Source organism: Myxine glutinosa, chromosome 4 (assembly GCF_964187855.1).
Source record: "Myxine glutinosa chromosome 4, kmMyxGlut1.1, whole genome shotgun sequence".
NCBI lineage: Eukaryota > Metazoa > Chordata > Myxini > Myxiniformes > Myxinidae > Myxine > Myxine glutinosa.
Genome location: NC_136264.1, coordinates 128,804,576 through 128,820,684, shown reverse-complemented (window position 1 = coordinate 128,820,684; position 16,109 = coordinate 128,804,576). Strand labels below are relative to the sequence as shown.

At 48.2% G+C, this 16,109-nt stretch overlaps 1 protein-coding gene across 2 annotated transcripts in view; it reads left to right on the top strand.

Annotated features, from left to right (window-relative positions):
• The window catches only part of LOC137418712 (organic solute transporter subunit alpha), a 122,697-nt gene that overhangs the window by 20,959 nt on the left and 85,629 nt on the right, over nt 1–16,109 (top strand). For both annotated transcript variants that reach the window (XM_068104816.2, XM_068104815.2), the window contains one exon: nt 357–427. In XM_068104816.2, coding sequence (XP_067960917.2) covers nt 361–427 — 67 coding nt within the window. In that variant the 5' untranslated portion in view covers nt 357–360. The remainder of the gene's footprint in view (nt 1–356; nt 428–16,109) is intronic.

The following is a 16,109-nucleotide window of genomic DNA, read 5'->3' as shown; positions in this document are numbered from 1 at the left end:
TTTCATTGACTGTTCCGGGTGATGAGGGATGCACAAGAGTGCACCTGCTAGGCCATTTTCAACATCAGGCACCATTCAAAGCAAGATCTTTTAAAATGGCTGCCCCAGTTCCGCAATCATGTGGGCAGTTGAAGGTTTTGATGGCATATTTTCCCCTGACTCAATAAATAATTTATCCAACTACTTGTTGCTTCTTATATCATCCAAGGGGTGGTACCAACTAATCTCCTCAGGCTGAGAATTGTCAATAATGATGTATATTTATAGAATTTTGAACACCAGCATGAACACCATTTACTACAGTCATGTACAGACCACAGAGCATAACACAGAACCACTTGTGCCATCTTTTACAGGAGCATGGAGAATGACACCATCATGTTAAATTGCTCATTGAAGACGCCGACAGCGATCCAAGTGGTTACTGGTAATAAATTAGTATTAATACAGATTGCAGTGTCTTAAATTGCATTAAAATATATTAATGTATTTATAGAGTACTATCAGGGGTACCAAGCATGCTTGGTGCTATTCTAATCTTGTTGGCATTTTGAAGAAATCAAATTTTGTTTTTTCCTCTTTCTTTGTAGAGGCCTAAAACACTTCCCTACACCAACTAAGGAATAGGGTTAGGATCATTTAATATCATCTTTCACATAGCTACAAAGGTTTAGACATTACCTGTATATATCTATATATGTACATAAATAAAAAAATCCAAACAAATGCAACTTTTTTTTCCAAATTTTCAAAAACATTTACCCAACACACTCCCCAGCATTCACTGATGAACCTCTGAAAGTTTGACGAAGATCCATTCATCCATCTCTTAGAAAAACTGTGACACACACACAGATACATACACACAAACGGCTCTCTTATAGTACAGCACAGGGGCGGATCTAGGGGGCGGGGGGGTGCAGGGGGTGCGCACTCCCCCCTTCGATCCAGGATGAGGGTGCAGGCGGTGTGAATCTGCTGAACTGTTGGACCAGGGAAGAACACAAGGAACTGCAGAAACTTCCAAGAACGCACGAAATGCCGTTTCTGACGATCATTTTAAAAAAATTTCCTGGGGGAGGACCCCCAGAACCCCCCCCCCCCTTTATCCCTCCTGCCCCCAGCGCTATAGTTTCATGCACCGTCTGTCCGTCCGTCTTTAAAATACTGGATCCGCCCCTGCAGCATATATCTTTGTTGTACAATTTGCTTGTCTCAATAAGTTTCTACCAATCCTGAAAAAAAGATCAATATTGACAGTTTTGGAAAGCAGTCATCACAGTTTTAAAGAAAAGCAGATAATAACTCACATTGTCAGTGCAAGTATGCTGTGGTTTTACAATTTTTGAGTTGTGACGTACTTAATGTCAATCAGACACTTTGATGCTCTCTCCTTTTATTTATTTATTTTTTCATCTGAATTCTTCCACATGTTCATCACCGTAAAAAAAAAAAAAAAATCTATATATATATCTGTGCAGTGTCTGTCCTGTCCTGTGTTGTGTTGTGTTGTCCTGTCTTGTGTTGTCACTGAACTACTTTCTCAAACTTTTGTGAAATCGTACAAAACTTCTGGAATGCACATATCTCTCCCGTCGGTATGTCCTAAGGGTATTTTTTTTGAAAAATGTTCCAATTTATTTATATATTTATTTTGGATTTTTTTCGGGAATTTTTTTTTTTTTCAACTTCAATGGTTTATAAAATGTGATATCACGTATATTACAAATACATTTGTGCAAAATAATTGTTTGAATTATGATTGGTTTAAACCATGACAAAACGGCAACTCGGGTACAGTCATTTATCTATATATATACACATCTGGGCAGTGTCTGTGTTGTCACTTAACGACTCCCTCAAACTTTTGTTTCCGTGGTTGTGAAGTGTTTTTAATAACGTTGTGGTGGTTTTGAATCACGTGGTGGTGAGGTATTTTGAATTATGTGGTGGTGAAGTGTTTTTAAATGACATGGTGGGGAGGTGTTTTCAAATCAAATGGTGGTGAGGTGTTTTAAAATCACATGGTGGTGAGGTGTTTTGAATTACGTGGTGGTGAGGTATTTATAATTACGTGGTGGTGAGGTGTTTTGAATTAGTTGGTGATTAGGTGTTTTGAATTACGTGGTGGTGAGGTGTTTTTAATTACGTGGTGGTGAGGTGTTTTGAATTAGTTGGTGATTAGGTGTTTTGAATTACGTGGTGGTGAGGTGTTTTGAATTACTTGGTGGTGAGGTGTTTTTAAATGACGTGGTGGTGAGGTGTTTTTAATTTCGTGGCTGTGAGGTGTTTTTATTATGTGTTTTATGGCTGTGAGGTGTTTTTATTACGTGTTTTATGGCTGTGAGGTGTTTTTAATTTCGTGGTGGTGAGGTGTTTTTATTACGTGTTTTATGGCTGTGAGGTGTTTTAAATTACTTGGTGGTGAGGTGTTTTGAATTACTTGGTGGTGAGGTGTTTTGAATTACGTGGTGGTGAGGTGTAATCGTCCCAAACTTCCAGTCTGCACCTACCCCTCCCCTATGTATGTGCTGAGGGGTTCTTTCTTGAAAAAAAAAAAACATTCAACCTAAATCTTCAACCTAAATTGCCTAAAAAAATGTAATATCACAAACACAACAAATACATTTGTGCAAAATAATTGTTTGTATTATGATCGGTGTAAATCATGACAACACAGCAACTCAGGTACAGTCATTATCCTCAGCTAAAATAAGCCCGTTCCTCAGTAACGACGCTTGGTGAGGCGAGCGGAGCGAGCCGATCCAAGCTAGTATATTGTTACTGATCGCGGTTTAGATGGTATGATGAGCCGAGCGGATGGTCCAACCGCGACCGTTACAGGATCCCCGACTCACCCGATTCACCCAGAACTTTGGCCGTATCGCACCGCAGCTGCCCAATCTGGGAAAAGACTAAAACGACGAAATGCAAAGAGGAAAAGGAATAAAACGAGAAGACGTACAGACGAGTAATGGGATTTATTATTTACACAAGCAAAAAGGAGCAATCAAGGTTTATTTACAACACATAAGACGCAGGTGACACAGTGCAAATATTAGCTTACCTACAGACTTAATTAAATACCCAGGGACAGAACAAACAAAACAAACTCACGTACACAAGAAGGATGGAATGGCAGGAGGTGGATGGCTGGAGGGAGAGGAAGGTCCAAGGGGGGTCCTGCAGCACAACCGGCGCGTTTAGCAGCCGCCGTTCAGGCCCCACGCTGCTGTTGTGGCTGCTGTGGACGTCGCGTGCCTTGCCAGGCCTCGTCTGACGCGTCTGGTCCAAACCCTCAACTCTTTCTTGTGCGTTCGTTCACTCTTTACCACCGACTCCTCACCGCAACCAACGCAACCAACTGACCACCACCACCGACTCCTCACCGCAACCAACGCAACCAACTGACCACCGACTCCACTGACTGACTCCTCACGACTCTCTCTCTTGCAACCGACTCACTTGCTTCCTGCGTGCGCGCCTTTATAACGCCTCCGGCGATTAAGCCGCCGGCCTTCAGGACACGCCCATCGGGGTGCTCACCTCGGCCCTGGTTGGTCATGCGACCCTCTGGCTCCGCCCTTGATGACGACGGGCGGGCACGCCCCTCTTCCCCTCTATGACGAGGTGGAGACACGCCTTTCTTCTCCGACCCTGCCTCGTGGTCAATGGCGGTTATTGGAGGGGAGGTAATATGGGCAATCGAGGCTTGGCAATGACGGAAGGGGATGTAAAAGGAAACGGAGATTTTGGGGATGGGAATGAAAGGGGATCTATTCTCTTTCACTGGTGCAATGGAGTACTTCAATTAATGGGAGACACAGCCTTACCCTAGAACACAGAATAAGAGATAACTATCAACAGGGGTATTCTATTACTTGGCTGACGTGTATGCTTGTGGACTAATTATGGGATGCCCTTTCACCTTTACACAGCTCCGGAGGTAGGGGGGCGCAGAATAAACAATAATAATAATAATACAGCACACAATCAAAAAAATACAGTCCTCATCTCCGCAACACTGCACCCTCCTCCTCTTAGGCACGTCCCGGGCCTACAACTTTTATTTTTAGTGTGACACGTAGGTGTAGTTCCCTCTATTTTTAACCTGACCCTGAGTGCGACAGTTTTAAAACATAAATAAATGTGTCCCGCTGCTCCATTGCACCCTGCCTAACAGACTTACGCCCACAGTTAACCGAATTGCGGAATGGTCTTCAAACTATACACTGACGGTGGGAAGCATTATTTACAATGGCGCTATTTTTATTTACACAACTAACCCAGGACCTGTGATTGTTCTTTCTGGGGGGGAGACAGTCTTCTCTGCATCGACGCACCATGAACGCACCCAAAAACGCACCAATACAAGCACCCAAGCACCAATCGGTGCAGTCACCATTGTTCAAGAGTGAAAATAACCAAACAACCCCTAACCCTGCAGGTGATCTCTTGCTCTTTGGCTCCCTCTGCTGGTTAATATTATTTGGTCTTCCAGATGTTGTCATTCCTTTGCTTTGCTTACTGGCGGCCTATTTGTATTAAAACTTGCACCCAATGTGTCCATTTTTATTTATTTTATTTATGGCCCACAGGGCCGACTAGTGTGGTTCACCTGTGGGGCATCGGTGCCCTGTGGCCAAGGTCCGCCAGCAAGATTTCGGGCCCTCATGGCCGGTTCCAGCAGAGGGGCCATGCCCCAACCCATGGGGTCCATAAGTGGTGCTCGGCCACAGGCATGTGGTCCATAATGTGGTGCATCGATGCAGACAGCTGGTTCTGGGAATTTCGGGCGCACAATGGCCGACCCACGCACGCTCCCCTCGGCACCCAATGGCGCACAGGTCATGTGGGAGACAAAAGGGGAAAGACAATTGAGCGAGGGGTAAGGTCACAAGGGTACACATCAATAAGGCAATGCAAGGCGAAATGCGTACAAAGGGCGAAGTGAGAAAGCTCGTCCCTACCGTACGTCACCCCCCTGTCACCTACCCTACCCTTGCCCTTACCCCATATGTACAAAAATCTACACATTTACAAATTCGTCACTACTGTCACGTCTTCCCCATATTTCCCCTATACCAAATTCATCTCCACAATCCCTCTACTTCAAAATTTGCCATCACCAAATTCATCATCAATCCTCATAAGGAGGAAGAGATGGAATTACGCACAATGTCACACCCACGTCATGATGCGTCTCACATTCCAAACATCTGCACAATAAAAATAATAAAACATGGCATGGTGTGGAGTACCTGTCACCTCAGGTGAGTGGATGCAGATGGTGCGAGGAGATCCTTCATCCTAACTATCCTCTAAATGATTTTAACACACTTTACACTACCCGGGGTCTTTCCCTGCCAATCCATTGGCCACTTACACTATGGGTTCTAACAACCAATTCCCATTGCCCAAACTGTGGTGCTTCTCAATTTGGGGTCTCACTCCCCCGATTCATCTCCCGGTACCCTTGCACAATTTCTGGGCTGTGACGTGTAGCTCTCCCAGCAGGTCTACCCACCTGCACACCTCCACCACTGCAGTTGCCACCCGAGCTTACCTAGCTCCTCACCCTAACCTAACTAACTGGGGAAGGCCCTCTCCTGGCTCTGTCACCCCTTGGTGCCCTCTGGCACTGGGCTACCCGGGTCCGTCCTCCGGATCCTCGGGCCCCATCCACAACTACCGGCTCCCAGAGCCCACCTGCGGCCTCACCTGGCCGACATCCTCACAGTGGTGGAGTGCCCAAACCAACTACACACACTAACAGGCTACACGCCCAGCCATTTCCACAACACTAATGCACCCATCCAAAGACCATTCTTTCACCCGCACCACAGATGCCAATATCCAACCACAATTTACCTGTACCCTCTACCTAACACTTACACTACCCGCCCCGGGTATCCGTGATGGGGGTCCACTCTTCCCCCATTCACACCTTCGCACCATCCACTCCACTCCACAATTTCCACCATACTCACTCCACGACCATCCATTCCAATACTCCATACCATTTATTCCATACACCTGTCCACCTGTCGTTGCACACCTGTGCAATCATACCTGGTGCCACCTGCACCCTCCTCCTCTTCCTGGACCAGTTGGTCAACCCAACACACATCACCATCACCATCACTCAAACACTGTTCCATACACCTGTCCAGTTGCACACCTGTGCAATCACACCTGTTCAATTCTCAAACACACGGCATCATCTCAGCTAACTACTCCCCTCTGAAACTTGCGCTTCCCAGTTGTCCCTTTAAACTATTGCGCTCCCACGTCATTATCATCCACGCTAATCTACCTGCGTCCCCACTACAGGTATCAGTCACTAACTAACCTTAACGTTACCTAATGTCATCTTCTAGATCCCTAACAATATAACCTAACCCACCCGGGCTAGTTTTCACTGCCATCAACCCCATAACCTAGTGCATTTGCCCCACACACCCTCGTCTGTGAGGGATGGTGGATTTGCCATCCCACCACATCGGGGAGGTCCTACTATCAATTTCGCTCGTCCAGATCCAACAAATCAAAAATTTGTCATTTCATCTGCCAATCCCCGTACCAATCATCAAATTTCGCCTTTTTCTAATTTTGAGTCCAAAACACTATCCTCATCACCTGTCTACTTATTACATCCTCTCGGTGCGCCAATTCACGTCTACAGCCCGGCTTCGTACAGCCGAGCAATGAACGCGGGTCGTTTTGTGCCAGCGGCTGGATACGTCCGGCATTCGGGGCAGGCACGGGGGCTTACCCGGGCCGAGATCCCATGCACCACCTCGGCGTGGAGCCATCCAATGTCCCGATCTCGACCTGCCGGCACGTCTCAACAAAAAGTGGTCGCCATGACGACCCTTCCTATCGAGCTGCCCGCTCCGCCTAGTTGAGCACGGACGCGGCCGTTCCAAGCGAGGCCCAGCGTGGATCGCGTACGGCGGTCCTTTCGAACCCGCCGTGGCTCGGATCCCCGCTGGTTCTCGCGGCACGCGAAGCCCGGCATGCACCGAGGGCCCGATTCGGCTATAAGTCGCTCTAACCGCTAATCCGGTTACCGTCGATGCCTCACCTGGATGCTTACATGCATCCGCTACCCCTTTCTTGCTACTACCTCCAGCTGTTCCCATGCTCCTCGTACCTTTCCTTACACACCTCGGTACACTCATTCCGCCCACAGACTTGGTCACACACCTGACCACCGAACACCTTGGCACACATTCGTCGCTCGCACACCTCACCAACACACCTCTTCGCGCCCCTTCCTCGGTCACCTCCTCTGTGACCATCACAGGTGTGCTTTCACTCGCACACCCAACCACGTGCCTCACGACCAACTCAAGTGTGCATTCCCACACACGCTCTACCATTCCAGGTGTGCATCCTTCCATTCCAGGTGTACATCCTCGCTCACCTGTCATAACCAACTCACGCTCCGTGTCACTCTCACTACTTTCACCTCCACTCTCGGTCGCGCACTCACCCTTACTCTTGACAGCGCACTCTCTCCTCATGCCCCTGTCCGTTACACACCTTTCTCGCGCCCACTCTTGCGCACCCTCTTTCGTTACTTCCTCCGTAACACTTACCACACCGCGCTTCCATGTACCCCCTCGCACACGCGCTTCGACCAACTCACTCTTGACAGCACACTCACTCCTCGGCGTGCACTTTTTCCTCACACACCCCATGGTCGGACATTCTCGCACACCACGTTTTTCGCACACCAGACCTGTCGCACACTTCACCAACGGCCTCTCACGAACACCCGGATCCAAACCAATCCCCAAGCCGACTGAAGCTTTCCTCACATCATATACATTGCCACTCACCTCCGTACCTCGTCGTCGCACCTCCTTTGCCACCTGCAAACTCTTTATTTGGTTAGCGAGCATCACATTATGAGTTGAGCACCGACCTTGCACATATTCCATCACCTCCTCCTGGATTTCTCTTTTAGTTTCTGTCCGTCCCTTCTTAATTTCACTCACCTCTTCTTCCACTTCCTCTAATTTTTGCCTCACCTCTTTTATTCCCCTGTGCGTCTCCTCAAGTTCGTCCTCTAAGGCTACCGTGACCGTCTCTATGTGCATCCTCACCTCTCGGTCCTTTGTCTCCATTATCTCTGTCACCTCGTCCAACCTCCTTGTCAGTCCCTCACGTACCATCTGACATTCCCTCTGTGTCGCTATTAAGTCATTTTTAATTTCTTTTTGTGTCGCCTTTAACCCTCCTAGTACCGCAGTGTTCTTTTGAACCTGCTCCACTAGTTCTTTTTGTCCCTCCGTCAGCTGTTCCACCTCCTCCGTCAGATCTTCTATTCCCCCTTGTAACTTTGCCGTATTATTTCTCACTTCTTTCTCCATACGCTTCTCACCTCGCTTTACCTCCTCGCGTAGCCCCGAAACCTCCTCACTCACACCTCGTCGTATCTCCTCCTTCATCTCCTCCCTTTCTTTTGTAGATGCCGCCCTCATCTGTCCCAATTCATCCCTCTGAGCATCCAGTTTGGTTTCTACCCCGATTTTTACCTCCTCTATCTGCTCTCCCATTTGTTTAATTTCTCTGGCGGATTGCTCCCCTATCTCCCGCAATTTGTCCTCCATCCTATTTTCTAACCCCATTAACCCATTTTTCACCCCCTCTAACTGATTCTCCTGGGCAGCCATTCTATTTTCCACCCCCGTTAACCCATGTTTTAATCCCTCACCGGTACCCCTCGCTTCGTCCCTCATTACTCCCAATTGCTCACTCTGAGCATCCATCCGGTACCCCATTACCCCCATTTGGTTTCCCATTACCCCCATTTGGTTTCCCAAGTCATTCCTCAGGTCTTCACTTGTCTGGACCATGAGCGCCTTTATTTGTTCCATAAATAGGCCCCAATCCATCGGCGGCGCTGCTACGGTCACGGGCGCGGCTAAATTTGGCGCCACAATAATCATGTGCGCGAGGCCGCCATTTTGTGCGTCTGATACTCCCTCAACCGCCTCCTCATTGCTCCCCTCCATTTGATCCTGGGTTACTCCTAACCCCTCCTCTAGCTCACCCACCGGCATTCGATCGCCTTGACCAGCCATGGCGCGATTTCAAAATTCGGGTTTTTGTAAAACAAAACAAATTTCACCGCTCCAAATTTTGACCAAATTTTTTTTTTTATGTTTTGAAAATTTGGTTCGGGCCCCGATTCTCACTCCCAGACACCAATTGTTACTGATCGCGGTTTAGATGGTATGATGGGCCGAGCGGATGGTCCAACCGCGACCGTTACAGGATCCCCGACTCACCCGATTCACCCAGAACTTTGGCCGTATCGCACCGCAGCTGCCCAATCTGGGAAAAGACTAAAACGACGAAATGCAAAGAGGAAAAGGAATAAAACGAGAAGACGTACAGACGAGTAATGGGATTTATTATTTACACAAGCAAAAAGGAGCAATCAAGGTTTATTTACAACACATAAGACGCAGGTGACACAGTGCAAATATTAGCTTACCTACAGACTTAATTAAATACCCAGGGACAGAACAAACAAAACAAACTCACGTACACAAGAAGGATGGAATGGCAGGAGGTGGATGGCTGGAGGGAGAGGAAGGTCCAAGGGGGGTCCTGCAGCACAACCGGCGCGTTTAGCAGCCGCCGTTCAGGCCCCACGCTGCTGTTGTGGCTGCTGTGGACGTCGCGTGCCTTGCCAGGCCTCGTCTGACGCGTCTGGTCCAAACCCTCAACTCTTTCTTGTGCGTTCGTTCACTCTTTACCACCGACTCCTCACCGCAACCAACGCAACCAACTGACCACCACCACCGACTCCTCACCGCAACCAACGCAACCAACTGACCACCGACTCCACTGACTGACTCCTCACGACTCTCTCTCTTGCAACCGACTCACTTGCTTCCTGCGTGCGCGCCTTTATAACGCCTCCGGCGATTAAGCCGCCGGCCTTCAGGACACGCCCATCGGGGTGCTCACCTCGGCCCTGGTTGGTCATGCGACCCTCTGGCTCCGCCCTTGATGACGACGGGCGGGCACGCCCCTCTTCCCCTCTATGACGAGGTGGAGACACGCCTTTCTTCTCCGACCCTGCCTCGTGGTCAATGGCGGTTATTGGAGGGGAGGTAATATGGGCAATCGAGGCTTGGCAATGACGGAAGGGGATGTAAAAGGAAACGGAGATTTTGGGGATGGGAATGAAAGGGGATCTATTCTCTTTCACTGGTGCAATGGAGTACTTCAATTAATGGGAGACACAGCCTTACCCTAGAACACAGAATAAGAGATAACTATCAACAGGGGTATTCTATTACTTGGCTGACGTGTATGCTTGTGGACTAATTATGGGATGCCCTTTCACCTTTACACAGCTCCGGAGGTAGGGGGGCGCAGAATAAACAATAATAATAATAATAATACAGCACACAATCAAAAAAATACAGTCCTCATCTCCGCAATAATATATATATATATATACATATATATATATATATATATATACATACACACCACTGGTCAAAAGTTTTAGAACACCTCAATTTTTCCGGTTTTTATTGAAATTTAAGCAATTCAAGTCCAGTGAATGACCTGAAATGGTACAAAGGTAGGCAGTCAACTGCTCGAGGTTAAAAAAAAAAGTTTAGGTTAGCAAAAACGGGAAAATAATGTAAATTGCACAGTTATATTGTAAAAAAAGGCCTTCTTCAGGGAACAAGTAATGGGTTAATAACTTACAGCTGTTCTGCAGCAATGTAAGTAAATTAAGCCTTGAAAGTTTATGCAAACAATTCCTACAGATGTTCCAACCTCTGCTGATTACTTGATTACAAACCCCCTGTCTGTATAAAAGCAGTATTGGAACAGATTATTATTCCACCCTCTGAAGCATTATTTGGACAATATTGCACTGCAGGAAGCAGTATATTGCTATCATAATGGTGAGAAAAAGGCAATTAATAAAGGAAGACAGACAGACCATTATAACCCTTAAAAGTGTAGGTCTTTCCTTTGGAGAAATTGCAAAGAAAGCCAAGGTGTCAGTGAGTACAGTTTCCTACACCATCAAAAGGCACTTGGAAACTGGAGGAAACTCTGACAGGAAGAGGTCTGGCAGACCCAAAGCCACAACAGAATCAGAAGACAAGTTTCTGAGAGTCAACAGCTTGCGTGATAGGTGGCTCACAGGACAACAGCTTCAAGCACAGCTAAACACTGGTCGAAGTAAGCAAGTCTCAGTTTCAACTGTGAAGAGAAGACTTCGAGCTGCAGGTGTGACAGGTCGAGTGGCAGTAAGAAAGCCATTGCTAAGATGGCAAAATAAGAAAAAGAGGCTTGCCTGGGCCTTGAGGCACTGCCAGCGGACTACTGAAGACTGGAAGAAGGTCTTATGGACCGATGAATCAAAATTTGAAATCTTTGGTTCATCACGCAGGGTTTTTGTACACCGTCGAGTAGGCGAAAGGATGTTTCCTCAGTGTGTGACACCAACTGTCAAACATGGTCTGGGATGATGGTCTGAGATGGTCTGGGGTCTGAGACATGGTCTGAGATCTGTGGTCTGAGAATGATCTGAGATGGTCTGAGAAAAACATGGTCTGAGATAAAGTGTGATGGTCTGGGGCTCTTTTGCTGGATCCAGAGTCGGCGACTTGCACTGAGTGACTGGCACCCTGAACCAAAAGGGCTACCACAGCATTTTGCAGCACCATGCAATACCCTCTGGTATATGCCTAGTTGGTCAAGGGTTCATCCTACAGCAAGATAATGACCCTAAACACACCTCCAGGCTATGTCAAAACTACCTTCGAAGAAAAGAACAAGACGGTAGGCTTCAAATCATGGAATGGCCAGCAGTCTCCAGACTTAAACCCCATCGAGCTGGTTTGGGATGAACTGCACAGAAGGGTGAAAGCAAAGCAACTTACAAGTGCAACACATTTGTGGGAACTTCTGCAACAGTGTTGGGAAGAACTTCCCGAACAATATTTGATTTCCATTGAAGAAAGAATGCCACGAGTGTGTTCGGTGGTTATATCTGCAAAAGGTGGCTACTTTACTGAGTCAAAATTTAAATTAAATTTTGTTAAACAAACTGATTCTATGATTTCTTTTTTTATCTCCAATTGTTTATTTATTCTATGCTTAATTTCAGAGTACATTGAGACATTAAACTGTGTAAATTTCAATAAAAACTGGAAATATTGAGGTGTTCTAAAACTTTTGACCGGTAGTGTATATATTGTTGTGGATATGAGAATGTTTTTTTATTTTATTGTTGTGGTAAAATGTTGTTGTAAAAGGTTGTTGTAAAATATCACCCCTCCTCCCTCCGTTTGTGGTTGTATAAAGGTCAAAAGGGCGTTCCCGTAGTTAGTCCATAAAACATACATGCAGGACACGATATGTCTTTTTTTTGACAGTTATATCCTTATTATGTGTATTAGTGTAAGGCTGTGTCTTCCATTAATTGAAATACTCCATTGCACCAGTGAAAGAGAATAGATCCCCCTTCCTTCCCATCCCCAAAATCTCCCTTTCCTTCCCATCCCCAAAACCTCCATTTCCATATTACATCCCCTCTCGTCACTGCTGAGCCCTCGATTGCCCATATTACCTCCCCTCCAAGAACCGCCATTGACCACGAGGCTCGAGTCGGGGAAGAAAGGCGTGTCTCCACCTCGTCATAGAGGGGAGGAGTGAGCCAGCCCCACTCGACCAACCATGAGCCAGGGGTTTGGCTAGAGAGGGCGGAGGAAGAGCGGTCGGGGAGGTTCGCAAAGGTTGAGGGGCGGGGGCCTATATAACCCAAGGCAGGGCGTGTCCAAGGAAGAGATGCGTTTTTACAGAGGAGAGCAGAAGACAAAAAGCCCTGGAGTTGGTCACAAGGAGTTGGAGTGAGTCGGTTGCCAGTAGAGGGTCTGAGTCGGTTGGTCAAAAAGGGTTGGTCTTGGTGAGAGAGGTCTGAGTTGGTCTGAGTTGGTCGTCAAGAGAGAGTGGTAAAGAGTGAGGGACCAAGAAAGAGTTGAGGGTTGGACCAGACGAGTGGGACAAGGCCTGGCAAGGCAAGCGGAGGCGGCAGCAGCAGCGACACCCGGCAGCCGCTTGGGGCCTGGGCGGCGGTTTGGAGCAGGGCCGAAAAGGAACGGCGGCTGCTAAACGCGCCGATCGTGCTGCATGACCCCCTTGGACCTCCCTCTCCCTCCAGCCATCCACACCCTGCGATTCCTGCAATTCCCCGCGTGAGTCAGTGTCTTTTGTTTGTTCTGTCCTGGGATAAGTTAAGCCTGTAGATAAGCTAGTATTTGCACTGTGTCACCTGCGTCTTATGTGTTGTAAATAAACTTAATTGCTCCTTTTTGCTTGTGTGTGTAAATAATAAACCCCATTACTCGTCTGTACGTCTTCTCGTTTTATTCCTTTTTCCTCTTTGCATTCGTCGCCTTTGTCTTTTCCCTGATTGAGCAGCTGTGGTGCGATACGGCCAACGTTTGGGTGGAATCGGGTGAGTCGGGGATCCTGTTAGGTCGCGGTTAAATACCAAACCGCTCGGTAACTAACATCCTAAACCGCGATCTGTAACAATTGGTGTCTGGGAGTGGGATTCGAGGCCCGAATTAAATTTTTAAAACGAATAGAGGGGAAAAAAAAAAAAAAAATTTGGTCAAAATTACGAGCTGCCGAAATTTGTTTTGTTTAAAGCAAAACCCGAATTTTGAAATCGCGCCATGGCTGGGCAAGGCGACGGGATGCCGGTGGGAGAGCTAGAAGAGGGGTTAGGAGTAACCCAGGATCAAATGGAGGGGAGCAATGAGGAGGCGGTTGAGGGAGTATCAGACGCACAAAATGGCGCGCTCGCGCACGTGGTTGAAGAGTCCCAAAATAGCGGCGCCGCGGAGGGCGAGCTCGCGGTGGCGGCTGGGGACGCTGGGCAAACCGGGTTTGACCTCAGATTATTCTTGACCCAACTGAATGCAAAAATGGATAGTATGGGGGGCCAAATGGGGGCAATGAGGGACGAAGCGAGGGGTACCAATGCCCAAATTGGGAAGTTAGACAAGAATTTTGAGGGGTTAGACAACGGGATAAAAGAGGTGAAAAATGGGTTAATGGGGCTAGAAAATAGGATGGAGGACAAATTGCGGGAGATAGGGGAACAATCTGCCAGGGAAATCAAACGAATGGGAAACCAGATAGAGGAGGTGCAAATCGGGTTAGAAAGTAAACTGGATGCTCAGAGGGATGAATTGGAACAGATGAGGGTGGCATCTACAAAAGAAAGGGAGGAGATGAAGGAGGAGATACGACGAGGTGTGGGTGAGGAGGTCTCGGGGCTACGCGAGGAGGTAAAGCGAGGTGAAAAGCGTATAGAGAAAGAGGTGAGAAATAATACGGCTAAGTTACAAGGGGGAATAGAAGATCTGACGGAGGAGGTGGAACAGCTGACAGAGGGACAAACGAAGTTAGTGGAGCAGGTTCAAAGGAACACTGCAGTACTCGGAGGGTTAAAGGCGACACAAAAAGAAATTAAAAATGACTTGATAGCGACACAGAGGTAATGTCAGATGGTACGGGAGGAACTGACAATGAGGGTGGACGAGGTGACAGAGATAATGGAGACAAAGGACCGGCAGGTGAGGATGCACATAGAGACGGTCACGGTAGCCCTAGAGGACGAACTTGAGGAGACGCACCGAGAAATAAAAGAGGTTAAACAAAAACTAGAGGAAGTGGAAGAAGAGGTGAGTGAAATTAAGAAGGGACGGACAGAAACTAAGAGAGAAATCCAGGAGGAGGTAATGGAATATGTACAAGGTCTGTGTTCAAATCATGATGAGGTGCTCACTAACCAAATTAAAAGTTTGCAGGTGGCAGAGGAGGTGCGACGACGAAGTACGGAGGTGAGTGGCAATGTATATGATGTGAGGAAAGCTTCAGTCGGCTTGGGGGTTGCTTTGGATCCGGGTGTTCGTGAAAGGCCGTTGGTGAAGTGTGCGACAGGTCAGGTGTGCGAAAAAAGAGGTGTGCGAGAATGTCCGACCATGGGGTGTGTGAGGAAAAAGTGCACGCCGAGGAGTGAGTGTGCCGTCAAGAGTGAGTTGGTCGAAGCGCGTGTGCGAGGGGGTACATGGAAGCGCGGTGTGGTGAGTGTTACGGAGGAAGTAACGAGAGAGTGTACACCTGTGGTGAGTGTTACAGAGGATGTAACGAGAGAGTGTACACCTGTGGTGAGTGTTACAGAGGATGTAACGAGGAAGTGTACGCCTGTGGTGAGTGTTACAGAGGATGTAACGGGAGGGTGTGCGCGAGAAAGGTGTGTAACGGACGGGTGCATGAGGAAAGAGTGTGCCGTCGAGAGTAAGGGTGAGTGCGCTGTCAAGAGTGGAGGTGAGAGTAGTGAGAGTGAAACGGAGCGTGAGTTGGTTATGACAGGTGAGCGAGGATGTACACCTGGAATGGAAGGATGCACACCTGGAATGGTAGAGCGAGTGTGGGAAGGCACATTTGAGTTGGTAGTGAGGCACGTGGTTGGGTGTGCGAATGAGAGCACACCTGTGATTGTCACAGAGGAAGTGACCGAGGAGGGGGCGCGAAGAGGTGTGTTGGTGAGGTGTGCGACCAACGAATGTGTGCCAAAGTGTTCGGTGGTCGGGTGTGTGACCAAGTCGGCGAGCGGAATGAGTGTACCGAAGTGTGTAAGGAAAGGTACGAGGAGAATGGGAACAGCTGCATGTATGAGCAAGAAAGGGGTAGCGTATGCATGTAAGCGTCCAGGTGAAGCGTCGACGGTAACCGGTTTAGCAGTTAGGGCGACTTATAGCCGAATCGGGCCCTCGGTGCGTGCCGGGCTTCGCGTGCCGCGAGAACCAGCGGGGATCCGAGCCACGGCGGGTTCGAAAGGACCGCCGTGCGCGATCCACGCTGGGCCTCGCGTGGAACGGCCGCGTCCGGGCTCCACTAGGCGGAGCGGGCAGCCCGATAGGACGGGTCGTCATGGCGACCACTTTCTATTGAGACGTGCCGGCAGGTCGAGATCGGGACATTGGATGGCTCCACGCCGAGGTGGTGCGTGGGATCTCGGCCCGGGTAAGCCCCCGCCC